The sequence below is a fragment of the Chaetura pelagica genome, unplaced genomic scaffold (genome assembly GCF_000747805.2).
Source record: "Chaetura pelagica isolate M959 unplaced genomic scaffold, ChaPel_1.0 scaffold300, whole genome shotgun sequence".
Taxonomy (NCBI): Eukaryota; Metazoa; Chordata; class Aves; order Apodiformes; family Apodidae; genus Chaetura; species Chaetura pelagica.
The window spans coordinates 1,843,283-1,870,132 of record NW_009951945.1 but is presented as its reverse complement, the minus strand read 5'-3'; the positions used below and the strand labels follow the sequence as shown (position 1 = coordinate 1,870,132).

Genomic DNA, 26,850 nt, shown 5'->3' with positions numbered 1-26,850 from the left:
TCCTGCTGGTAAAGAGAAAGAACATGAGCTGACAAACAATCAAAACCACATCCTTTTTAGGCTCAGGAGTTTTCTCTTGCATTCAGCCTTCCAAAACCATTGGATTTTCATAGCTGGCCATGAAGCCTTGGTGCCCCGGGCTCTGTCATGGCAACGTTAATGCAGCTTCTACAGCTTCTGCAAGAATGAAAGACAGGTCCTGATCTGGGTGGGCATCTCTTCAGCAGCACAGCAGGGCTATGGAGTGGGCTGTGGAACAACCAGCAGCTCCCACGCGTGGGACAAGAGCTACCTGAAGTGGAGCAGGTCCTTGCTGTGACCTCTCAGCCTGCCTGGGATTGTTGGGGGGGGGGTTACCCAAAAAGCTGGCTGGCTACCATCAATACTTCATCCACCAAGAACGAAGGGTGATGTGGCTACACTACACTACTGGCTTCAGTCTCCAGGACCTATGAAGAGGATTGAAGAGTGCAGCAAAGTCCAGCCTGGGGGATATCTCCTCTTCTTGGTTGGTCACGTTCAGCTTGCATCTGCACAATCAATCAGCACATTGCATAGACTTTGACTGAAGGGGGTTTTTACTGCAATCTTAAAATCTGGCCATTTCAGGAATTCCTGAAATAAATTAGAAGAGGAATTTTATTTAGTTGTTGGGTTTTTTTCTATTCCCCATGGCTCCAAACCACTGTTTTCCACACAGTAAATGGTTAAGTCTTCTCTCATCCTCTTGCCACTTTTTCTGTGTCACCTTTATCCTGCAACAGCTGTATATAATCAAATGGGAGACAAAATATCCTCTCCCAAAAACCTTCCTTTTTTCCCCTCAAACTTCTAGTAATTTTTTTTCCATACTTTATGATTTTTTGTCACTGATCATGTTAGAAGCAGATGATTTCCAAAACAATGACCTGGAGATTCAATGATTCACATCTTGCAGATAAATAACAAGCTATATTTATGCACAGGTAACCTAATATTCAGGCATTGGATTATTTGATATTAAAATCTTCCAAGATTTTTCTTTTCAAGACAGTTGACAATTTGAAACTATAGAGACCATTGGGGAAGTTTTTTATGGTCAATACTGGTTAACAACTTGCACTGTTAATCCATTACCTTCAGCTAAAAATACAAAAAACAATTTACATTTATATGGAGCCTTGTGTCCCCCAAGATTCCAAAGGGTTTTGCAAAAGAAACAGATCACATTGACCCCCTAAGACAATATCTGGTTGTCTCCCTGATCTAAAAGAAACAACCCTGTTCACTAACTGCATCACCAACGCCTCCTGCTGTGCCAGCTAGATCTTCCTGGGTTGGCCCTCAGGTGTTGTTCTAGGTGGAAAATTCTCTTAGGGACACATGTAACACACATTTGTTTGCTAAAGGAAAGGCTGCCCTCAGCTTGGATGGGCTTGGGAAAATCCCTGTGGATTTCTGGGCAAAACATGTTGTGTTAGAGAAGGAACAGGCTGGGGTATGAATGCTTATTTCCAATTAACTCAAACAGAGAAATAATGAGCAGTTAAGTTTATATTCTCAGCAAATTAAGAGAAGCTTAGGTAAAATGTGGCTTTATAGGCATGGAAACAAATTATTATTTACTCGCTTTAGTACTAATGCCCTCAAAAATGAAGGCATTTGTTTGGAATGATTAATATTCATAGCATATTACAATAAAAGCTTTGCCTGAATCCACACTATTTTACTGAGGTAAGATCTGTTGAAGGTCAAGGGGATCTTTTCTTGTGTGTGGAGGGCAGGATCAGACTCTTTACTTTGAAATCTGTATCAACTGTGATAATTTAAAACTTTAATTAAAGATTCAGTGACAGATTATCTACAAAATGTCTTCCTGCTGCCCAGTATTTCATCACGAACGCCTCCCGAAGCCCACACTAATGTGAGTAAGCACAGTTGCCAGGAAGTATTTCATTGTGGGCATGTTAGCTTTTTATCTGTCTTGTTGGGTAACAAATTCTTTTGTTGAGGATTGGTGGCAACAAAAAATAAAGTTAAAAGCAAAACCAGACCCCAAAACAGAAATTTATAATGCTTATTCTGTTAATCCCTCAAGGAAAGGAAAATGCCAAGGCAAAGCATATTTTAGCAATTGTGTTCATGTTTGTCTAAATGGGTGAAGGTGCCTTTCAAGTGCTCTGAGAAGAATTTCACATTTTAGAGAAGTTAACAATTCTATTGTGGCATTTGTTGGAATTTTAAAATTAATTTCTCTGACACAGCTGTGCCACAAAATCCCACCCCCCTCTGATGATGAATTTCTGCTCACTGTTGAGATTATTTTTTGGATACAATTCTAAAGGAGCACTTTGTAAAATCAGGAGAAAACAGGTTCTCCAGGAACCCCGTGCTGCCCTTTCCATGCCTCCACTCACCTCCAGCCTTTCCCTGAGCAGCTGCAAGGCTGCTAGTTTGAAATGACATCTGTTTTTAATTCCATGGAGCAGTAAACTGTGGATGGACACACAAATGGCATGAAGCTGAGCCCCCTTAGAGCTAATATCAGCATGTTGCCAACTCAGCATGGCATTGGAGGAAGGACCTCGCATCTACTCACACCCCATCAAAAGGTTGAAGGAAACTTAAAAGAGCAACCTTGCAGTGATGTATAAGGAAAGACTTTAAAAAACACATGTTCCACCAATAGTGAGGCTCAGCCTGCAGCAGTGGATGGATTAATGGGGAGGGAGAAGCAGATGTTTTGAAATGGTCAGGCAAGAAGACCTGTGGGGGTAAGAGCAGTGCTACACAGGCATGCCCACAGCCTTGGACACAGGAAGATGGGGGGTCCTCGTGGGGGATTTTTTGCTTTGGAAAGGCTTTGGCATAAGCAGAGTCGGTGGATGTACTTGCAGCCTGAAGCAGTGGATGGATTAATGGGGAGGGAGAAGCAGATGTTTTGAAATGGTCAGGCAAGAAGACCTGTGGGGGTAAGAGCAGTGCTACACAGGCATGCCCACAGCCTTGAACACAGGAAGATGGGGGGTCCTCGTGGGGGATTTTTGCTTGGAAAGGCTTTGGCATAAGCAGAGTCGGTGGATGTACTTGCACTGCAGGAGAAGCAGGGGTCAGGGGGGAGTGCACAGATGGTGGCAGCCATGAATTTATCAGCAGTAGGTGAGTTTTGGATCCCACAGAGGAGAGGGCTCACAATAGCTGACACACTTTTTTTTCTGGAGAAGCCAAAATGATGAGAAATAACAACTCGGGGCCATAACTCTGCAGACTGTTGCTACCATGAAACATAAAAATCTAGTGACCTTTCATCTCCACGACAGAAACACTGAGCAGTACCTTGAGCCATCACCCTCACCCTCCTCTCTGACAAACTGGACACTGCGACATGAAGGAAAAGGTGAACTCTCTCACCCTCACCCCCAAGTTTTAGCCTCCCAGTGAACTTGCCTGCTCCACATGCAGTGTGGTACCCTGTGCTGAGCAGAGCCAGTTTTGCACAGGCTCCACTGCGTTTAGTGAAGCACAAGGTAACAATTCTGTTTCTTTTGACAGTAAGGAATAAATCTCCAAAGCCACTTGCTCAGACTGCTCTCAAATGATGGTAGAGGGAGAGAAATTGATATTGGCTTTTTATGAATCATCAGCCCAGGTATGTTGGAATCAACAGATTTTTGCATCAGTCTTGCTGCTTCACAACACTTCTGCCCTTGGCAAGGCAAAATTAGAAAAGGCATGAAAATCTATCTGAATGTATTCAGAGGAAATTATTCTCCTGTTAATGGCAGCAACAACCAAACAAGCAGGCAAGCCACGTTGCTAGCAGAGTGCAGCAAATGATGCAGGGATGGATTTTAACCCAAACCAAGGATTTTCCTTATCAAAATTTTAAGAGCAACTTTTGAAAGGAGGATTTGCACTACATATTGTTCTGGGGGTTATCTTTTTTTATTTCCCCAACAGCTGTATCCCTTGAGCTTGTCTATATGTCTAAAATGATGACGACAGGGACTGAGACCAAGCTAAAATCTTTTCATCATGCTGAGACATGGTGCTGTAACTGTCTGCACCACTTTGGCAGAAAACAAAGACTACTGGATGGAAGGAAAAAACTAAATACATTTTAAAAAGGGGGATTTTGGTCATTTAAGTGGGTCTGTCAGCTTGTGTTATCTTCATACATTTGTGAAACTGAGCTTTAATTGAGTGGCTGCAGTGGAGAGCTGAAAGATAAAATCTTGGTCTCAGGATGAACAGACAGATCCTCATTCATTAGGATGTGTCAGAGGGACTAGGAGAGGGACACAGGGATGCCTGTTACTCTTTCACAGGATTCCATAATGTCAGCTGGAGGCAAAGGGTGTGTGCCACTCTCAGAGCCATGTCCAAGGGCCGTAACAAAAGGTCCACCTCAGATTCCCTGTGACAAATAGAGGCTATCTTGGTTATCTACTAATTTCTATCTCTTTGTGAAAGATAAAGTAAAAATGACAAGCACTGGCCAACTATTAGTCATCAGCAGGAGAAGCACAGGTAGGGGTCTCACATGTCATCCTGACAGCCAGGCTGGGACACACCAGGGGATCAGTTCTCCTCCACATATACAGACATGCTCCTCAATCCCAACGAGCCACCACACTGCCTCTCCCCTTCATCTATCATGGTTTCAGAGCTGTGCTGCAAGCCCCAGCCTCCTTGGCCCCAGAGGCCAGGATCCCCAAGACATGCAGGCTGCTCTTAAGAGGGTGGTAAGAAACAGGTTTCAGAGAACTTTGTATGTCACACCATGTCTCAATAGATGAGTGAAGACAGGAATGGAGAAATTTGGAAAAACCACAGAGGAAGCCTCCTGGCTTCTCACAGACTATCCCAATCACTACACTGTGCCCTGAACTGTCTTTGTCCTCCTGTCCTTGCTCCCATCAGCAGGAGCTGCTGCTTTCCCTTTCCTCCTGGTTATCTGGGCACCCCGTCTGGTTTTGGAAGAAAGATGCTGCCCACTCCTGGTCACCAGGGATGGTGGGGACTGCAACACAGAAAGCCACCAATGCCCAAAGGCAGGGGGGAGTCTGGTTACTGGGGTTTATGGTCATAGTGGTAAAGGGTTGGTGGGGAAATCCAGCAGCTTCTGGAGCTGAGTGAAACCAGCTTTTAGGCTGCACTCCTGGGAAGCCTGAACGATGCTCACAGGTTGGATTAATGGGATGTGAACTAGATGGGAAGGAATGGGGAAGTGCTGCCTCACTGTCAAGGAGGGGGATTCAGCATGGCACCCTGGATGTGATGGGAGCACAAGGGCCAAACACACACGAGCCACCTTCCTTCAGGTGTAAATGAGTCAGAGCTACAGCGACAGTCCCAGCAGTGGCCAGTCCTACCCCTCAAGACAAGTCCTACCCCTTGCTCAAGACATCAACCTCAGATATCAACCTTGTTGAGTGTGATGGGAAACCTCACACCCCAGCACAGTGGATCATATGCAAAGGTGGTGGTTAGTGCTGGTTAACATACATTTTAACTGAAGATCATCAGCAACAACAGCAAAGCAATGACATTTCCTATGAACATTTTCTGCTTTTCAACAGAAACATAAAACTCTAAACTAAAATGTTTCAAAATATTTTTGAATAAAATTAATAACAATACAAACTTCAGGATTTTAAGTAGTATTTTTCATGTAATTTTCCAAACCAGTCTTAACTTTTCCACGTCCTTTAGTAAGAATATTTTGTTTCCAACTGTTTGCTTTTTCCCTGTCTTAACGGCAGAAAATGTGTTGAAAATGTTATTTCTTTGTAAACATTTTCATTTAGATCCAAAAGCAAACATTCCTCTTACCCAGCAGTGGTGATGTATGTAAAAGGAAATATATATATATATACGAGTAGTGAATTTCTAAACACAGGAAGATGAGTCTAAGCAGCCATTCCTTACATGTTATGAAAGCCATGAAGAGGTTTCTGTGAAGGTAGCTCACCTCTTACTCTGCCTTCATATCTACATTAGGAGAAAGGTATTTTTCCAGAGACATATGTGCATATAGGCTGAGCTACAAGACCAGGGAGACCTTGGAAACAGATTTATTTTCCCAAGAGGTAGTTTCAGCCATCCAAAACCTTCCTTGAAAATATTGCTGAATCCAACTCCAACTCATTAAACTGTTTCAGCAGTTTTTTTTCAACTCTACACACACAGACTCCAGCACACAACCTACAATGCAACAGGCTGGGTGAACTGGCTCCAGTGGGAGTTTTGACATTGATTTCAGTGAATTTTCCCCTAACACTAAGTATTAACTATTGATTTCTTAATTTAGGGACAAAGACCCTCTCTTATATACTTGATTTCATGCTAGACTAATTAGGAGAAAAAAGCAAAGACATGAAACAACTATCACAGATATTAGGACCCAATCCTATAAAGCCTTGCTCAAGCCAGCAATCTCATCAGCTTCAAATGAGAAGGCACAGGCCAGGAAGGGCAGCCTGAATTTTCACAGTTGCCACCTGGTAACTGAAGCCCACATGAGAAATAACAGCCTGTGCCAACGGAAGCCAAGCTCCTAGCGATGCAACAACACGTTAATGTTTCCTTGATATCTCTTTGTTAAAGCCAATACAGTACTTTCTTACCATTTTTGCAGACAGGACAACACTGTTCTGGTTCATAGACTGGGTTGACACACTCGGGAACTGCGCAGTCTGCTACAACACAGTGAACTTCATTGCTGGGCTCGCAGCGACACCATTCGCATGGCGAGGGCTAAGGAACAAATCTGAAATTAGCCCATTTCCTCCTGGAGCTCACAAGTTTGCAACATTTCTATCTTGCCATAAGATAAACACATCAGGGTTTCATACCTCTTGCCTGCATGCGTTCAGCATGGGCAATGCAAATTAACCTCTAGGACAACATAGCAACAGCTGAAATAGGCAACCAGAACATTAGGAAAACCAATGAGCATGATACCTTTATTCTCCCCAGAGAGGGTGTGGGGGGTTTTTTAGCTTTCATGAGACTTCAGGTCTCTTCATCAAAAAGATCCTGCTGATAGTCACACCCATCTGTTGTTACCTTACATGTTTGCCCAGGGAACAGAGCAGAATTTTGGGAAGATCACCAGTGGTGGTTCATCCCAGAGTGATTTTCCAGGTCTTATCTCATGCAGATCACTACTGCCAGCAAACCCCAAGCTGTCAGAAAAGTGTTGCTGGGGTGGCCTGCCCATCTGCCAGTCTCTTAAGGAGTTTTCATTCTTTCTTTTCAGAGCAGAGGAGAACCGAGTTGTTCTTGGAGGGGCAAAACCATTTCATTCTGTGTTTGTGCATCACCTGCCTTGGGGGTCTGTAAGCACTCCCATCCCTTAGATCTGGCCCTAGCCTCACAAAGGTTTGTGAGCACATGCCTCACAGACAATATGAAAGTAATTAAGAGCTTGAATAATTCTGCTGAAGTCAGGGAGTTCTGAATTAAAGCACCTAGCTAAATGCTTTCATTTCAGCTCCCATTAAGGCAAACAGGAGTCCCTCTCTACCTCAAAAGACTAGAATGTTGTCACAGTCACCCTTGAAAAGCTGTAGAAATCTGCTGAAAAATAGATCAAGTGTTTTAAAGTTCCCAATGTGTGTCCAGCTGTGATGAAATAATGACAACAGAGATAAGAAAGGAGAGTAAGAGGAGAATCTGAAAGGAAAATCACTTCCTTTCAGTACCTGTAGGTTCAACACGTAACTTCCAATTCCTCAGCAACAGTAGATCTATCATTAACACTTGAATGAGTAAATGTGGGTATTGGGAAAAAATCTGCTTTCTGTGGCAAACTGCAGCAATGGGAATACCTCCATATTAAAAAAGAGTGAGACGCAATGAAAGGAGAATTCATTCCCATGTATGACAGGCCCCAGGGATGTGTCACTCATTTCTCCATGACAGACACAACCTGTGAGCCCTAGTTTTGGCAGGTAAAAAGCTTTTCAGTTCACCTTTAAGAAGGTCCATATGTCTGGAGGCAAATAATTTATTCTCAGGAAATTCAGTTCTACCTTAAAATGCACTAATTAAAGCTTCCTTTGCTTTGTCTCAGCATCTGCAGTCTATAATTCCCATCACCTCTCATTTGCTCACAGCTTTGGCAATTCAGATAAAATCAGAACTCCTTGAGCAAGGCAAGAAGTCTGTGGAGGTGGAATTCCTCTCTCTAATTATCTTCCCTCATTCAATCCTGCTTTGATTTCTGTCTGAAGCTCCAGGAATCTAAATTCATTTGACTGACATTTCTTATTCAAGGCCATTTAATCAGAAGAAACAATACAGAAGAAAATAGACAGAACTATTTGCTGAGGGATCAATAAGAAAATTGCTGCTTTGTTTTCACTCATTTTAATTGCTAATTATACGGAGCAGTAGAACAAAATCTTGTGATTTGTGGAGGCTTTCCCTGACGTATCCTTCAGGATTTGTCTCCACCTTCACTACTACAGTGGCTGCAATGCTAAGAAATACATGATGCTCTTCCAGGGCTGCAGCCCAATCTACAGCTTAAAGACAATCAGTGCAAGCAGAAGATGCCCCTGAACAAGACTCTACACCTGAGTAAATGAGACATGACAGACACATCTTCTGCTTCTGCGTTGTGAGTGTAACCTGAAAATGACACCATAATGAACCATGATGTTGCCTGACACTGAAAGGAGCTTTCCAGGAGGAAAGAACCCCACACAAGTAAAGAAGAACAGCACATCTTGGCAGTACAAGGCAGCAAATTAAAAGGTTGCTTTGGCACAAACGACAAAGACTTTTTTTAGCCATTTCCTCTTTCCCATCATACCAAGTCCAACCTACTTGGCCATGCCTCTAGAATCTTCCTCTACCTGACTACTGTGTTCACTTGCCAGTGCCCCTTACAGTGGCTCTGACCCAGATGCTCACCCCCCATGGGTGACTCCAGCCTTTCTGTTCACTTAGGTTATGGCTAAGTTGGTACTTTCTCCCGTGGGATGTGCTGTGGGATTCACAACCCCCTGCCCTTTCAGGAAGGGCTTTGCCCCAGGCATACCAACTGAGCACCATTTTACTGTTTTCTGTGTGCTCTGCATCCCTGCTATTAATTTCCCTGGAGCTACTTATTTTTTCGGTGTGGAGTCACTATGGGACATTGGCCAAAGAAGTCCTCTATGTATTTACATAGGCATTAGGTAGATCAAGCAGCAAAATGACAAACTGGGACCCAGTGAAAGATGCCCCAAAGTTTTGTTTCCTGATTCTTCCATCTTTTGCTCTCGTTTTTCTCCAAATCACAGTGGTTGCTCTTTTGTGGTCAGTGGCATTCCCCCCCACATGCTCCTGCTTTGCTTGCTCTTTGTCCCTGTGCAAGTGCTGCTCAGGTTTCATGGGATTCACCAGGCAGTTCTGTCAATCCCTGCAAGTCCCAGAAATCTGTGTTTAAAGATTTATATCCCATGGAAAAGGGATGGTTTACACTGTCATAGCCACTAAAGTTCAAACACCTGCTAATATCAGTGACTGAAAGGAAACTCTAATCTCTACTGAAAAACATGGTTGAAAAAATACAGAGGGTTTCTGAAGGATGAAGGAGAGCAGACACAAATCAGAGGCTACGCCATTCCCACATGGAGAGGGCAAACACTTCACTGGTGTCCCTTAAACTGATATTCTGATAGAAGTGTTAAGATTAAAGGATCACAAAAGGCTTTGGCCAGAAGGTGATTTATTGACTCCACCTGTCTAAGGCAGAATAACCTTAGAAGACTTCCTAGGGAAGGATTTGTCAGGAAGGATTGCAAGACATGTTGGTGCAGAAACATCTATTTCACTGCTTTCCCAAAGGAAAGGATGGGCCAGCTGCATCACGGGTACATGTCCACACAACAACTGCATGGTACCCTACCATTCAGGGAAGGTTTTAAGAAATGGATCTATCATTAAAGCCAGAGGAATAAAGGTATTTCTGTAGATGGTAACAGCAGAGCATTTTGACTGGGGAAAACTGGTGCAAAGCACCTGAAATTTTTTTTGCTCTGCTCCAACAGAGTTGAGAGCACTAACCCTGATCAGAGCTAGTGAGGAAGTATGTCCTTTGATACGTTGTCAGTGCAGGGACCAAGCTGAGCGAAGTTGGTGGGATACAGATGTGGCCAACGTCTAAACACCATTCAAGTGCTTTTGAGAAGAGATGAAGTGGGACACAGAGCACAAAGGACCTTTTCAGTCTCAGCACTGACCCCGATTCACCTCTCCTTTGGACAGTTGCTTCAAAGAGACCAAAGGAGCACAAGGATGTGGACCCTGTTTTTAATCACACCTAAGATCATGGCCCAACTTCTGTTTCTCTTCTGGAATACTGATCTCAAGAGGACTGTGACCCCAGGTTTGTCTAGGAGGGCAGGTTCATTCCCTGCTTCTACCAGGGCATGGTGCCATCCCACACAGCAGGGAGGCCCCAGGAAGGAGCCAGCACTCATGCAGTTCTGTCCCTGGAAAACAATATAAGTCTCAGGTGCTGACAAATGGGAAACACCTGCAATCAGCAGAGGTTGTTAACAAAGAAAGAAGGAAGGAAAATTAAAAGAGAGAACAGAGAATATGCATGGCTAATAAAGATTTTATGTGCATGAGCACATAATGATAACTTTGATAGATGATATAAACAAAAAAATAAAAAAAAATCAGCAAAGAAACAAAAAAACCCCAAGATACACCCTGAGCAGGAGAATCCAAACAAGATGTGGATACCCTACCTCCTAATCTTCACTCTTGCTCCCATACACCCCTGTTCCCCACAATTTACATCCTCTTTTTGGAAGCAGATGCCACTACATGCAGGAATTAATGTTTGATGATGAATCCTCACAGGGACAACAGGCTCCCTTCTCCTATGGTGCTGAGCCTCACATGGGTCCTTCTTCAGTCAGCTACTAGGTTTCATAAAACCACAGAAATTTCATGCCTCTGAGAGGCTTCAGCAAGTCCTCAAGTCATCCAAAATGACTGGTAAACACACACAGAGATAGCATGATCACATGCTCTCTCAGGAAACTAGCCTAAAATACTAACTCTTCCCAAACTTAAGGAAGAGGTGGAGAAAATAAAATGTAAAATCGATTTAAAAACTCAGTGCCTAAATCCACTCTTTTACACTTTTCTACAGCTGAAGAGATCTGAATCCAGCATACATTTATTTTTTAGGCCAAGGCAGCTGGAACATCATACAAATAACCAGTACACAAAACTTGAAGTTTTTGAGCAAGATCTTGCAAGAAGCTTCAGCAAGACCTAAGCTTTACTTCACTTGAGACATCTCACTTAGTCACAAAAATTCTCTTGTCTTACTAAACCTCAATTGTATTTCACCCTTAGCTCATGCCTTGGCCACAACTACAGCACCCTCAGCCACACCTCGGTTGCCCCCAACATGTGAAAGACTTTTCTACAAGGTGTAGATTGCCTTGCAGGAGCTTATTGCTGAGGAAGTATTGTCCTTGAGTGAATGGAGGAAGCATACATATATATATATACACATACACATATATATGTATATCAGAAACATGGTACTGCAGCCCTCCTCTTCCCTGCCAATAAGGATTTCTCTGCACATGTGTCTATCAGTCACTCTCAGCTGCTTCTACACAAACACCTCTAGACAGGTACAAAGGCAGTGATTTGCCTAAGGCAAATGAAAAACTTTGAAGATGGCATCTGATTGATACTTTTCTTTGCCTGTTTTGTTCTGTCAGTCAGAAGCAATTTTTCTCAGAGTTAATCACCAGGCCAACTGGCACACTCATTTCAGTCCTGTATGTGGGCTATCACCCAGCCCAGAAGAGGTCTCACACCAAGTTTTAAGGCTGCAGTCTCCTGTGATCAGCTGTGCTTAATCCAGCTGGCTTCACTCAGCTTTGGGGGTTTGTGGCTCACATCCCTCTGGAAGCTGAGAAAACAGTGCCCATTTTCCAAGCAGCCCTCTGAGAGCAGAGTGTTATTTGGCACCTTGAGAGCCAGTGGATGTTCTATCATTAGACTATACACAGACCTGTTGCTCCTTGAGACTTCCCATTCTACGAATTTAGGCTAAAGCTCCTGATTTCCTCCAAACATGGTTAGCACAGCCACTTCCTGAGACTTGGGACCTCTCCTCATCTCTTCAAGAAAGGACTTTGAATTGTGTGGCACCTTCTTCATGTCTGATTTTCAAGCCTCATGGAAGAAGTTCTACACCTTTGCTGCAGCTAGTGGACAAGGTTGTTCAAATCTACTGCAAGTTCTTTCAACTGCCCTCTAGTCATCTGCCCTGAGAGCCAGTTATCAGGATTTATGGGGCTGCTCTCTTTCCCCTTCCTTCCTACACTCTCCAGCTAAGCTTGAAGAGGATATTGGTATAAGAATGTCCATAATCCCATACTCAAACACTTCATCTCATTGAATAGGTCCCATGAAGGGATCAAATAATGAGCTGACTCCTGCACAACAGCCCTTCAGCAATGACACAGCTACTGGCAAACAACTACAGAGCAATACAAACTTTCCAACTATTCTATCACAAATGCTTGACATTTCTTTTAAGGAAGGAAATGGAAAGGCTTCATGTAAACATTTACAACCATCTAATCATGTTACAAAAGACACATGCTGATCATCATGCAGGGGCTGGGCACATTTGTAGAAGGCAACAGAAGTATTTCCACTGATTTGAACAGATTTGCTGTTGAGGCCTGGAATGCTTTTCACAGTCAAATAGGTATATTTACAAAATGGGCAGAACAACTGCAGAAATCTGCTTGGTTGGCTGGAATTTGAAGGTATATAACCAAGAAATGAAGGCAGTGGGCTTTCTTTTGGAGCCCCATGGAAACCCAAGGATCCATTACACCAGAACAAATGCAGAGCAGACGCCAGGACTCTTGATAATCGCTGCCAACCTCAATCAGGCATATTAGCTCCACCTCTTTTAAACACCAAAAAGGAAATGGTGCATAATTAGTTGCCTTTTCTAGATTATATTGCAAAGGGAAAAATGCTTTTTGAGGTCATACAGAGCTGCAGTGCTTCCCCCCCTTTGAGAACCAGTTAGAAGTGCAAACCCCTTAAAAAGGTGATTTCATCAGCTCCATTTCTACTGATACCAAGGTGGTTTTGACTGCAGTGGGTCTAAGCCAGTACTTCTGCCCACATTTGTCAGTACTCTGCCTTGGATTCAGCTCCACTAGCTACAGGTCCCCAGGAAGGACTGGATGTGTCTCATCCCCTGTGAGTGCTGGACTCCAGGGGAAGGAAAGCAAAGGATGTAAAGCGAAGTCTGTCAAATTGGGCACTTACATCTTGAGAGTGGCTGTAACTTTTAATGACACTAAGTACAATGGCAATTCTGATGGAAATGATTTTTGTAGCTACAGTTTCAGGTGGGGAATTTATTGGCAGGAAGCAAGAAAGGGCACAAAGTTAAAAAAGAACTGATGAATAAAATCGGAGGCATCCTGCATTATGGCTGAGGTGGGAAGTCATAAACCAGGGGAGATGAATAGAAAAGAAACTGGGGTAGCATTCATCGAAGACACTCCTGGAGTTGGAATTAGAATCACATTCATTGTTACTGAAATTGCCTCTGATCTCAGGCAGACTCACAGGAGATTGCAGGAAAGTTCAGAGAAAGCTTTCAACAGAGCAATTCTGCAGGTGCCAAACTGTGGAGAAGGGGCTAGTTAGTGAGTCCCACTCAAAGGCAAGACTGAAATCAGCCCATTTCTCTTCTGGGCTGCTTGCTCTGCCTTCATGATTAGCAGCACCTAAATAACTGAATTGAGTTGAAAGTTTGCTAAAGGGCTCTCACTGTAATCATGTGGATTTTCCATAGGTGGAAAGTTGCTCAAATAAAGAATTTGGGGAGTGACTATTAGACCAGTACAATCACTGAAAACATTGCCAGGTTGCAAATGCTTTTGCAACAGAAAAAAAGTACCAAATCATTAGATAATTTATTTGAAGTGAAAAACTGGAGCTGTATCCTACTTATATCACCAAAAATTGTAAAATGCTTGCATCATGCTACAGATGTATATACTGTATACAGATCATACTACAGCTACAGCAAGAGCTGGCTTCCAAGCAGCAGCAGAAGTGGATGCTGAGCTCCTGTACTTTGTGGTCCATTATATTACTAATGTAAGACTGACATGAAGTGACAAATTTCTTACTCAGCTGAAAGGGTAAAAGAGACAAATCACAGAATGACAGAATTTTAGGCGTTGGAAGGGACCTCCAAAGATCATTTAGACCAACTCCCTTGCCAAAGGAGGGGGAAAAAACCAAGCAAACTCAAAAAACCACAAAACACCAAACAAACAACTAGGGCAGAAGCTTCAGAAAGGCAGGAAAGCCTCAGAAAAGCCTCTGAGACAGATGCCTCAGAAAGGCATACAGACAGGTCTTGCAAGTCTCCAGAAAAGGAGACTCCACTACCTCTCTGGGCAGCCTGTCCCAGGGCTCTGTCACCCTCACAGTAAAGAAGTTCTTCCTCATGTTGAGGTAGAACTTCCTGTGCTTGAGTTTGAGTCCATTGCCCCTTGCTTGTCCTATCACAGGGCACAAGTCAAAAGAGCTTGTCCCTGCCTTATTGGTGCCCTCATGTATTTATAGACATTAATTAGATCTCCTCTCTAGACTGAAAAGCCCCAGGTCTCTTGGTCTTTCCTTGTAAGGCAGGTGGTCCAGTCCCTTAATCATCCTTGTGGCCTCCGTTGGACTCTCTCAAGTAGATCTTTGTCTCTCTTGAACTGGGGAGCCCAGAACTGACCACAAAATACATTACTGAAAGTATTTTCTATAAATGGTGACTCCATCTTATACTCAAAGCAGGCCAGCCACAAAGAGGCTGAAGACAACTTGGCTATGTTCTTAGCCCACGGATGCTGCAGCTCAATTTTAGTTACCCCTAACTGCTGCTTGTCTAGTCACAGCTACAAGAGCCTTTCCAGCAGTACAGAGACCAGGCTTTGAATCTGGAGATGGAAAGGCATAAAGATGCTGTAATCCCCTCAGGTCATGTATACCTCTCCTTCCCTCAGCCCCAGATCATGCCTGTCCAGAAGTGGAAACATTATCCTTACCACCCTTTTGTAAAAATTCCTGGGGAGCTACTACAGCTCAGTGAGCTAGAAGAGAGAGAGAAGCATGGAAGATGTGCCTCACCAGGGGTACTCTGGGCACACATCTGATGATTCGGGATCGTGATAGCATTAGGAGCTTTGTCCTATGTATATACAAATATATACTTTGTATGTATTTACTATGTGCCACATAACTTGGGTTTAAACAGGCTCTTGGAACCACATCTGTGTCTGGAGAGTGATTCTTCCATTAGATGAGAGAGACAAAACTTCGAGCTGAGACCTGACCCTTTCTCCATAGGATCTGCATATCTGTAGTCTCCTGGTTGCTCTTCTCCTCCAAGAGCAAAAGTGGAGCTTTCTATACCAACATGACTGCACTTCTTCTGAGGGTAAGAATTCTCTCTTTGTTTTGATATATGTCTCATTTTATTCCTTACAATAGTTGCACCTCACCTACCCTGGGGCTGAGAGGACTGGAGATCCCTATTACTTCAGTGATAATTTTTATGACTCTATTACAATAGGTTTTTTTGCTCAGACATGCCCAGTGCACAGAGAACAGGACTCCTTTTGAAAGGCTACAGGTATGACAGATGGCACCGCAGCTTGAATGTGTCATGCACAGCCCTGTTTGGACACAGACAAACTGTTTGTGTGTGCTTTACATTTGTCAAGCTCCTTTTAATACCAATAGGGAAAGCCAGCCCAGCTGGCAGCTCCTCGTTCTCCATTCCCTCCCTGGTGGCTCTTGCAATGAAGGAGCCCCATCTAGGAGAACAGCTCCTGGGGCAGGGAGAAAGGAATCAAGGACCTGGTTGGAAAGGTGATCCCTTTTACCTTTGTCTTCCCTATACCTGAATCTGTTTCCTTCTTCTTTCATGCCAAAAGATGGGAGAAGGTGGCTCTGTGTGCTGACACTATGCTGAATTTGTATCAAGCAGGTAAGTATAACATAACCAGCCATCCTTGGAGTGGAGATTTGAGTCTTGGTCCCAATCCTTCTCCTGCAGTTTCCTGTCTGGACTGTCAGATGCACTTTCCACAGCCACAGTACAGGGCAGGTAGATTTACACCAGTGCGGAATTGGCCCTGTGACTCTTATTTACAGGATAGCTAGATATCTGCCATTTGGCTGAACTGAATGCAATCTTTGGAGTCAGTCTGCTCAGTCTGAAGACAAGCTCCACGTTCCCATGCAGCTCAGAGAGCTGGAAAGGATCTCCCTGGGGGGTGACTCCTGACTGGTTGGTGGCAGCCAAGGGAAGGTGCGAGTTCCTCTTGCTGTAGGTGCTACACTGCAGATTTCAGTGCTCTATCACCCTCAGCTTCAGTGTTTCACACGGTTTTGTGCCTCTTGCTGGCCTAAGGGATGCTGGTTTCCCCACCCTGGTACTGCAGTGGGAGCTCCTGCATCTCACCAGTGCACCAAGGCACTGCCACCTGCTCCCTGAAGGAGCAGCTCCTTCCTGAATGCATTGCTTTTGCTCACCTCTGCTGAGCTCAGGATTCCCTCCAGCATCAGAGCTAGAGACAAGCTCTTACCCATCAACAGTAACACACTCTATTATCACCTTTTTTCTCTCACAAGAAACAACACATTGGGTCAACCCAAGTCTATGTCCAAATAGCATTTAGGAGTGGACTTGCTTTTTTTCCTTTAGGTTGCTGATAGTACAGGAGCACAAAGTTGCACATCCCCTTCTTCTCTGGCTCCAGGACCTGTTTCAAAGCCCTGTCCTGCAAAGGGGTGTGTTGTGGTTGAACCACAGGGTTAATGCCAGTCCCACAGCAGTGTCTGCTTGAGTTTGCTGTGTTTTGGTTTCCTTTGCTTCTGGATGTTGACAATGTCCCTGTGTTCACTGCATGTTGAGAGGTGGGAAACCACATCACATAAGATACTGACTTGTTCCTCATTGCCTTTTCTCTCTCATTCTCCATTATCTGCACTTTTTCTGATAGCCTAACCTAACTTCTTAATTTTTCGCAGCTGGCAAGGTGGATTAGGCTTCAAGGAAGCTCCCTCAGGCAAATCCTTATCTCAGGTCAGTGTCATGCAAACTCCACCAAGGGGTATCTAAAGTGGCATCAAGCTTTACCATCAGTGCAACATCACTATGGGCCACCCATGACCCATGGAGCTGCAGCAGTTCATAGCTCATAGTTCATAGAATTTTCCAAATTCTCCCATCTGTCCCTTGAATCCAGTTGCCATTGCTTAAACTCTCAGGAGAAAGGCCAGCAGGCTCCAGGAGATTTCAGCCCCTCAGGGAATGTTATCACCTTTGGTTACGGACACAAGCTGGGAAGGACATGAAATTAAAATGGGTTTGAACAGGTTATCTTTGATGAAAGGAAATGGCAGGGTCTGCTGATACAGGAAGCACACCAGGCTAACCCTCAGTCAGAGAGCTTTTCCTGCCCAGGTTGACCACAGTTACCAGTCCAAGACATTCCCTGCTTTGAGGAGCTGCTTCAAAACCTAATCCTCCCCCAAGCATCCAATTTTATTGTAATTCCCAAAGAATTACCTCTGGAAAGTACCAGAGAACAAAGAGTAAGGAAGCCTAATGCTACCTGTATTTTTATTTTGCAACTAGACCGAGTGTTGTCACTACACGACTTACCTAATTATAGTCTCAAAAACAATAAGTAGGATAATTAGCTAACTGAGCATTATTTTTAATGAAGGCAACTCTGCATAAAGCACATTTCAGTAGCAACAAACACACACCTGCACTCACTCTGGTAGGGAAACTGTTCTCTAAAAACCTCCTTGCCAATAATCTGCCAACATTTCTATGGATGACATCCTTCCACACAAGATGATGACCTGAAGACCTTGCACTCAGCAGCACTACAGAAAAATCCTGGGTGACAGAGATAGACATATCCTGGATTAGCCAAGGGACAACCCTGTCTCTCCATGATCCACTGAGCATGAGTCTGGCATGATTATGAAGCCTCAGACTGCTCTTGGAAGGAGCTGGTAACAGTTGCAGGTACCACACAACCCACTTTCTTAACAGCACAGTTCCAGCAGCAATAGAGGGGAGAGGGAGTATCAGAGTCTCTTCTCTGGCTGTGCAGAGATTTCTCCTCTCCTTCAATAGCTCTCTGGACAACCTCCAAATCTGGCAGCAAAAGGAGCTGATAGGCTATTTCCTGGAGCAAATATCTGAAAGCTCAGCCACAGTTTTGGCGACACAAATGTTGGGCACATGTTCATTCGTGTGTCATATTTACTGGAAAAATATCAATCCCTTGGGCTTGCACGAACAGGTCAAATTCTGCATGGCAGTCCCACATGGCACACATGTCAGCAGGGGGATTAAAACATGGGAGCTCGTGCTTCATTCCTGGTGGTTTTGAGTCATGCCAATGCTTGAGTTTTGGGTCTCATCTACTTCAATGGAAAGCTTTGAGACAGTACCTGTGCCACTGAGCTCCCAGCTTTTGGGGCCTTCAGGAATTACTGTGATCTGGGGCCTCCAGGTATTACTGTGCTCTGGGGAAAACAGCAGTACGGGTTTTTTGTAGCCAAATTCTGAATACAGCCCATCTTCTTTCAACCCACTGTAATTATATACTTGTGCATAATGTAATATATGTTATAGAATCAGTAAGTACATAACATAATTTAAAAAAATATAAAATAGGTATCACTATAGATCAATATATGACATGCCTAGCTATTTAGTATGTTTTCTTGGTACAAATTATGACAGAAATACAGTAAGTCAGTAATTTCAGATTCCTTTGCATAGACACTGTCACTGTAATTTTGCCAGGAGGAAGATAATAAATCATACTTTTCCATCTGACTGATGTTCTGTTTCCCCTGTCTGATTTCAATGGCTGTACGCTATCTTCAGAGCTGGCATTGTTCATGGCTCCTTTTATTAAAGCACAGGCACGTTATTGAAATTTCTTTTGTATTATGATTTTCTAGCCGTACGTGAAATTGCAGTACACACAAGAAGGGAAAAAAAAAAGCCTCATTTGTTTGAGTCACAGTAGGAAAAAAACCTGCTGCACAAATCTTTGAGAGAAAAATGCCAATATTAAAGTGGGAGTCCCATGATGGCTGGGGTTAGTAATCAATTTCTTATAATTTAAGAGGAAAGACCCCAAACCTGATCTGACTGGCTAGTACACTGGCAAAAGGTTTTAATAATGTTAGTTCTAGTGCTGAATAGCTTGCCCTGATTTCAGCACTTTTCAAGATTCACCAGGAAACTGAGCACATATGTCACAGAGGAGAAAACTTCAGCTAAAAGAACCTTCCTTTTCTCCCCACTGTTTTTCTAGTGGCCCAATGAAGCTCCTCAGATTTAAGGTGCTGTATTTGGATATAAATGGCAGCAACCATCTCTAAACCTGCAGTGGGACAGTTCCAACACTCCCAGGCAGGCCTGAAGGATCCTCTCTCAGCCCACTGCAGCACCCCAGGCATCAGATGGTTGTACATTCTCCCCTTCACCTTCCCTTGCAACACAGGGCTGTAACAAACACTTTGTTTTTCACTAAACAGCATCATCCCATCACTAATGCTCTGGGAACGTCCCAAGTGTTTCATTCATATTTGATAAGGTTGCACTTCCAGACTGGGTAACTCGTGGTCAGAGCAAGGCTGCAGTTCGCACCACTTAATTTCTATTTCTGCCATGGTTCTGGGGGTGGGGAAGCACTTTTTGGTTTCATTGCCTCCTTTGCTGCTGTGGCAGAAGGGACACACTGCATTCCAGGGACTAAGCTGCTGGGACAGCAGCTGAGCACATCCTTGCATGTGCTAATGTCTTTTGATGAGAGGCCTTATTTAGTTAAGTAATAGTGAGATCACTGCATTAATAAAACACTTTTAAAGAGCACTAACAAAGGAGAAAGAGATGCCACTATTCTAAAGTAAAGGTTTCCACAATGAGCTAAGAATTACAAAATCACAGAATCGTTCTGGTTGGAAAAGACCTTTAAGATCATCAGGTCCAACCATAACCTCACTCTACCAACCATTAGCCTAACTCTGTCAAGTTCAGTGCTAGACCATGTCCCCCAGCACTGCATCTATTCATCTTTTAAACACCTCCAGGGATGGTGATTGAGCCACCTCCATGGGCAGCCTGTTCCAGTGTTTGATAAACCTTCCAGTATAGAAGTTTCTTCTAATATCCAATCTAAACCCCCCCAGTGGAACTTGAGGCCATTTCCTCTTGTCCTGTTGCTTGTTACTATGGAGAAGCGACCCTTGCCACAACCTCTTTTCAGGGAGTTGTAGACAGTGAGAAGGTTTCCCCTCAGCCTCCTTTTCTCCAGGCTGAACACCCCCAGCTCCCTCAGCTGCTCCTCCTAAGACTTGTGCTCCAGACCCTTCCCTGAACTCGCTCCAGCCCCAAAACTGAACACAGAATTCAAGGTGTGGCCTCACCAGTGCCAAGTACAGGAGGATAATAATTTCAATTACTTCAATCACTACAATTACTGAAATAATGCCATGCTATCCCTTATTTATTTTTGATTCTGACTATACCCCAAGGATCCCTGTAAGAGTTGTGATTCCTACTGTGCAAAGTGCTACTCAAGAAGACATAAAGTCAGCAAGATACAGAAGCTCTAGCTGAAGGATTACAGATGATTTGTGGGCAAAACAAAGCAATGAACTTAAGACGCAGTGGCAGGGGAAGAAAAATAAAGTAAGACTCCAGCAGTGAAATCCTGGTTCTTTTCAAGGCAGTGGAGATTGTGCCCTGGATTGAAACTAAAATTTCCCCTTTCCTGTTTTGTTGGTTGGTTGTTTTTTTTCCACTGTGCCAAGGCCTGCACAGGGGCAAAAGTTATTCCCTCACCCCTCCATATGTGTGCTTGATGCAAGGGAAAAACATATGGGCACCATCTAGACACTTCTTGAGCAAGGACGGGTTTGGGAGCAGTGAGGGTGGAAGGGGAGAGGACAAGGAGGTAGACAAGTCATTGGGAAGGGCAGGCAGATGAAACACACCAGGAGAGGTTAAGTATTGGCAAAGCCAATTACTTGAAGAAATTGCAGTTCTGTGCTTGGCAGAAAGCAGGGTGGCCACTGAAGAGCACCCAGAAAACATCCTTGATTCTCAGAGCTGCCTCCAAGCTCTAATTCACAACTGCAGGCTGAAGCTGCTCTTCTGATGTATTACCAGAAAGCTAAGTTGTGATGCTGAAGCCTCTTGTGTTTGCACCTGAAGGATAACTCATCCAATATCCTCCCAAGCAAATAAAGATATTTTTATGTCTTTGAACAGAAAATTTCTGCCATTGACTTTGACAAGAATGGCACCATGCTACCAAAAAAACATTTCACTCTCGTGCAGGGACATAGAGCAGTTCCTACCTGAAGGATCTAAAATGAAGAGAATGCTTCCAGAGTTTGACAATCTCCTGTGAGAGAGTCATTCATTTCTCAGCAATGGTGTTTTGCTAGAAATTAATATAGGTCCATAGAAAAAATGTTACTCTGGATATGCCTGTATTGGGTGATGAGAGATGCAGAAAGTTCAGAAGTGATGATGGACTTCTCAAGCTGACAACCTAATCCTTTTCAAATGGCTCCTAACTGTGGCTACAAATGTACTGTAAGCCATGCTGTAAATTGCATTTCTCAAACGTGGGCAGGTGTGTGCTTTTCTGTCAGCAAGTTATGCTGGAGAGTAAAAACTAATCAGCACTTAGGAAAACTGTTGTCTCACTTACATGTGCAGGGTTTCTCCATATGCTGCCAATGGACATCCATCACTCTGGAGATCCACTACCTCCCTGAGTTTACATAAGCTGCTGTCTGGGAACATTCGTTTAAAACACAACCACGTGTACTTCTGCTACCCGAGTTGGTATGTGCTTGTTTTCTCTCTCTGGGAATAAAGAGGAGGGTTAAGAACCTCTCTGAAAGATCTCAGCTAGAACAGGTGAGCTCAAAGCACTTAGGACTCGGACCTTAACTTCCAGGAATGAAATCAAAACATGGCTGATGTAATGGGAGTAACAGTAAGCTGCTAAGTGACCACAAGAGCACCCACCAGATCTCTGGGGACAACAGAGGGGCTGCCTGAGGCTTGAAGAACTCTTCACACCTTCCCTGCAGCCACCACAGCTGACCTTCACCCAATGTTCACCTCTGAGATGGACTGGAGGACATCTGAGAGGCCAGATTGGAGGCTGACCAGGAGAGAAGACAAAATGAGGTTAAGAGATGGAGGGTTGACAGTAAAAGCCACCAGGCTTCCCCTTTTTCCTGTGTACTGCTCCACAGGCACCAAAATCCTGAACATGGGGCAGAAACCTACATATTAAACATGTTTAATTTGGTTCTTGATTTACATTAGGGAGACTGTCCCAGGCAAAACAAAAGGATGAGCTCTGCACAGGCAGCTGGGGCTCAAAATCCACAAAGATCTCCCAGGACCCATAATTGAGCAATGAAGATGCTACATGGGGTTACTAATCCATCTGTCAGGGGCACAAGGTTTTACAAAAGGATGCAAGAAAAGCTACTAATGGATTTAGATGTACAAGTGAACTTCAGCATTTCATTTGTACATGTTAATGATTGAGAAGCACCAGCATAAACATTTGGACAGCTGTCTAAGCTAAATGGTTTGTTGTCATGTTTATATTGTGCCCTTACGATTGTCAGAGGTACAAGATCAGTTCACTAGAAGAAAGCTAAATATTCAAGAAATGGGCCTTTATAACTAGTCATTTACACTGAGATGATCACAGTTACTGTCAGTGGTGAGAATAAATAAAAGATTAAACTGCATTTGGGTAAATCACCTCAAACCTAAACATAAATCTAAAAACAAGACAGGAAAATTCTCCCAAATGGAAACTTCTCCCATATTTTAATATCCTAGAAATAAAATAAAAAAAAATATATATATAGCTAGAAAAAAAACACAACACCTTAATTTGTGAAAGATCAGGCAGTTGAAATTTCAGCAAGATGAGTCAGTTCTGATAATGCTACTAGAGCAAGGATGAATGTTTATGTGACACACAGACACTGCAAAACATTTTTAAATAGAGCCTCTTTTCAGCTGCAAACAAGCAGTGACAAACACTTCTACAGATGATATTTGGGACCTACACATTGGCAAAAGTAAATCAAATTATAAAAGGTTTATGAGCCCAAATAACAGTGTCTCCATTTCCACTGAAAGCACTTTGGTATTGAGACAAAATGCCAGAAAAAGCCTTTCTTCTTTGGCAAAGACAGACTTCAATGTTGTGGAATGGACTTGAGGAAGTTTGCAAACTTTTTAAATTTGCAGGACTATGCAAGAGCTGAGCTCAGAGCTTGTACAGCCTATGAACTGTTCAGAATTTCTTCTGCAGAGACAACAGATGAATCTTTGTTCTGTTGAAACAAACAGCAAAATGTTTGGCTATTTCAGTGAAGTCAGGATTTCATTTCATAGCAGCAGTTGCCTGAATCTTACAAGTTCTGTCTTTCCTATAGCATTTATCAACTCATACTTCAGCTTTTCCCCTCAAAACACTCCTGGAAGCGTGCAATAATCTTTCATTGCCTAAATCTCTCCCCCTACTTAAGAAGAGAAAAAGGGTTTCAGTATTTATTCTAGGTAAACACATGGATCTCCAAAAAATCAGTTTCTGTCCTACTCCACAATCTATCAAGCTCTCAGCAAAACACAGGTCCAGGTCAAAAGCTTGACAGTCAGTGAAATCTGACAGATCCCACCTTAGTCCTGGAATGAAGGTTACCATGTGCAAGACTGGCATTCCACCATCTGCTTTGTTTCTTGGAGAATACAGTTTTGCTTTCCACCCAACACCCCTCAGCTTTTGAACACAGCAAACAATGGACCAGATTGCTCCAACTCCTCTAAATTCTGTTTCTTTGTCCTTTAATCCACTCTCAGGGTGCATTTATTTCTTTCAGGCAAAGGGACCGGTACATTCACATACAAAGAATACTTTAATGAGATGATCTATCTTCACTGAAATCTCTCCAAAGAGAGTCCTCATAACATTCTCCTTACTGAAATCTCTCCAAAAAGGGTCCTCATAACTGGCACGTAAGAACCAGACCATGTGTCAGAATTGCACCTAGGTGGGACATTTCACCACCTGGCAAGATAGCAGTCAAAAAGGGAGCACTGAAGCATAATTGTGGAATTATGGGCAAGAAGAAACTGCTATTTAGGCCGTTCACAAGATCAGCCTCTTCACATTCCTCAGCAAAAGAAAGAACAGATTGAGCAGGATGGCCCTCAAGAAGATGTTCCTCATATTTGTTTTGCCTTGTGCCTTGAACATTAAACTGTCTTGCCTGTCTGAGTAACTACAGATACAAAGAGATGAACACAAGCCACACACAATACAAGAAAGGAACTAAATACTACTTCAATGAAAAAGTACCTGGGAAAAAGTGAATTGTGATCTATGTTACTGAGAACTTGGGAAGTACACAGAACTCTATGGAAGTATTTTCATTGTCAGAAAAGAATACAAATTGGCCAAGTGTATAATAACATCAGGCAAACAGCCATGAAGAGTTCTAGGCTGTTGCTGGTTATGGAGGTATGACTCTTAAAGCCACGTGATGGGGGAGAACAAACTGGTGCATACTTATTGCTTTTACAGACCTCCTTCTTCCCAGTGAAATACTACTTTCCTTAGCAGAATTGAAAACATGCAATCAAACTCATTAGAATGACAGATGCAGGTTGTGTAAAGGGCAATGGTTATTGAAAATCTGCTCTTATTTTTAAGATATCTCCCAGAAGGATTTCTTCACAACATTCCCAATAGGAGCTCAACCACCACAATTAAACCCCATACTTCTCATTAGTTAAAACAGTCATCTCCCTAGGAATTCAACTTCTGTCATTCTAGACAGCCTTATCACAGCTGAATAGAAAATATTAAATGTAGGTTGCAATCTAATTCCTTGCATTCTCCTACAACTCTGAGTACCATGCCAACAATTTTTGCCATCCAAATTGCACCAGGGACTCTTAAAAAGCACTTGGTATTAGTTTACCACCATTTTTCCAGACACTGCTGGCAGTCCCACCCGAGTCATGCCAGGAGGGAAGGAGGTTGTCCAGAGTAGGAGACTGAGAGGGCTGGCATTTCACACAGGGGGCTTCTGACTGATCACTGGCCCTCACTTGGTGCATGAGGAGGTGGCAGCTTTCACATCAGCCAGACCTGCACCCAAGCTAAAATGGTCTTCAGCTTTAGCACCAATTAACAGCAGTAAGGAAATACCGAGTGCCTTTGAGAGTCCTCAACAGCAAGACAATTCCTATAGGATACTAATATCAAATACTGAAGAAATTATTTCATACCTTAAATTCCTCCAAGATTTTGTAGTTTTTCCCATGATATTCACAAAAGTTCTTCACTTCTTTGCATTCTGGACAACATCCATTGTGTTCCACTTTTGTGCACTTTGGGTGGATTTTAGGGCATTCCGGTTGATCGCAAACAGGTCCATCCTCAGTACAGACACAGGGACAGTTGGAATGTCCCGGGAAAAAACGTTCTCCCAGTTTGTACACAAAGCCACTGTCATCCACACAGCCCTTCCCTCGGTAGTCATCAAAGATCAGATTGTCATTACTGGAGGTCTGGTCCCCTTCATCAGCAGGGTAGTCTTCATGATTGATGGCAGCTGGAGTGACCAAAGCAGGGATTACAACCAGAAGCATCCAGGCTTCATGGATATGAAGAGCCATCCCCCTCCTCAGCTTCTCCATGGGATCTCAATGCCAGATAGAAACAGCTGCTTCCATAGGGAGACCGGTGTTGGGATCTGAAAGCAAACATTTTTAAATGAGAACAAACTCAGAATTCAAAGAAATATTGATTTTTAAAGGCCATACTTTCAACTAGCACATTAGAATAAATCGGTCCTTTCAAGCTGCACAGATAACTGCCACCATTTCATTTGAAATGAGCCTCTTCTCAATTCTTGTTAAAGTGAATAATGCCTATGAAACACAAACAAACACACATGCCTGTAAGCATGTGCCCCCAAAATACCTCTAAAGAAATAGTATCTCTCAGAATCCTCTGGTTCTTACTTTCCTCATTTTTGCAGTCGAGTTTTCTGACGCACCAGAAATTTACCTAGCTTCCTGAAACTGCTTGTTGATGGGCAGCTCAGAGGGACTTGAACCCGAGTGCAGGCATGGCCTTAACCTCCTACTGTAGCCATTGTCCCTCTGTGCTATGTATGGTGTACAGCCCACGTCATTAAACAGAGGTGGAAAAACTTGAGTTGAAAAGTGAGCTAGTTATACTCTGTGGGTAGAGCTGCATCCAGCACAAAAGCTGGTGCTGGTTTATAATTGGTCTGCGAGAGGTGAAATAGTACAGAATTTTATAGACAGCATTTCTGAAGAGAGGAGGGGCTACCAACACAGCACAGCCTGCGGCAGGACTATATAATCCCAATGGAAGCAAAGATGTAAATCACCTTCTCTGCTACTTAGCACTTCAGTAATTCCCGAAGAGAAACGCAGGGAGCAGGATGTTAAACGCCTGTGTAACACACGGACCTGCTGAAATGTGTTTTTCTGATTAGACTGGAGCCTTTCTAAAACCTCGGGATGCAGCACGGCCTGACCTCTGGAGACTTCTTGAGGGGTAAAGCCAAGGGCCAACCCAGAGAGGAAGAGGAGCTTTGCGCTGCCCCCAGGGAGTCAGCTCCAGGCAAAGGCTCCCTCCAGGTGTGCTCTGGGCTGCCCGTGGTGCC

The 26,850-nt window shown here is 43.5% G+C and overlaps 1 protein-coding gene across 1 annotated transcript; it reads right to left on the bottom strand.

Annotated features, from left to right (window-relative positions):
• Positions 1-5,956: 5,956 nt before the first annotated feature.
• On the bottom strand, positions 5,957-25,828 carry VWC2L (von Willebrand factor C domain containing protein 2-like). The gene is made up of 3 exons (XM_009996949.1): positions 25,439-25,828; positions 6,609-6,738; positions 5,957-5,973 (listed from the first exon to the last, which is right to left on the bottom strand). The coding sequence occupies exons 1-3, from the start codon at positions 25,826-25,828 to the stop codon at positions 5,957-5,959; spliced, it is 537 nt and encodes a 178-aa protein (XP_009995251.1).
• Between the last annotated feature and the right edge of the window lie 1,022 nt (positions 25,829-26,850).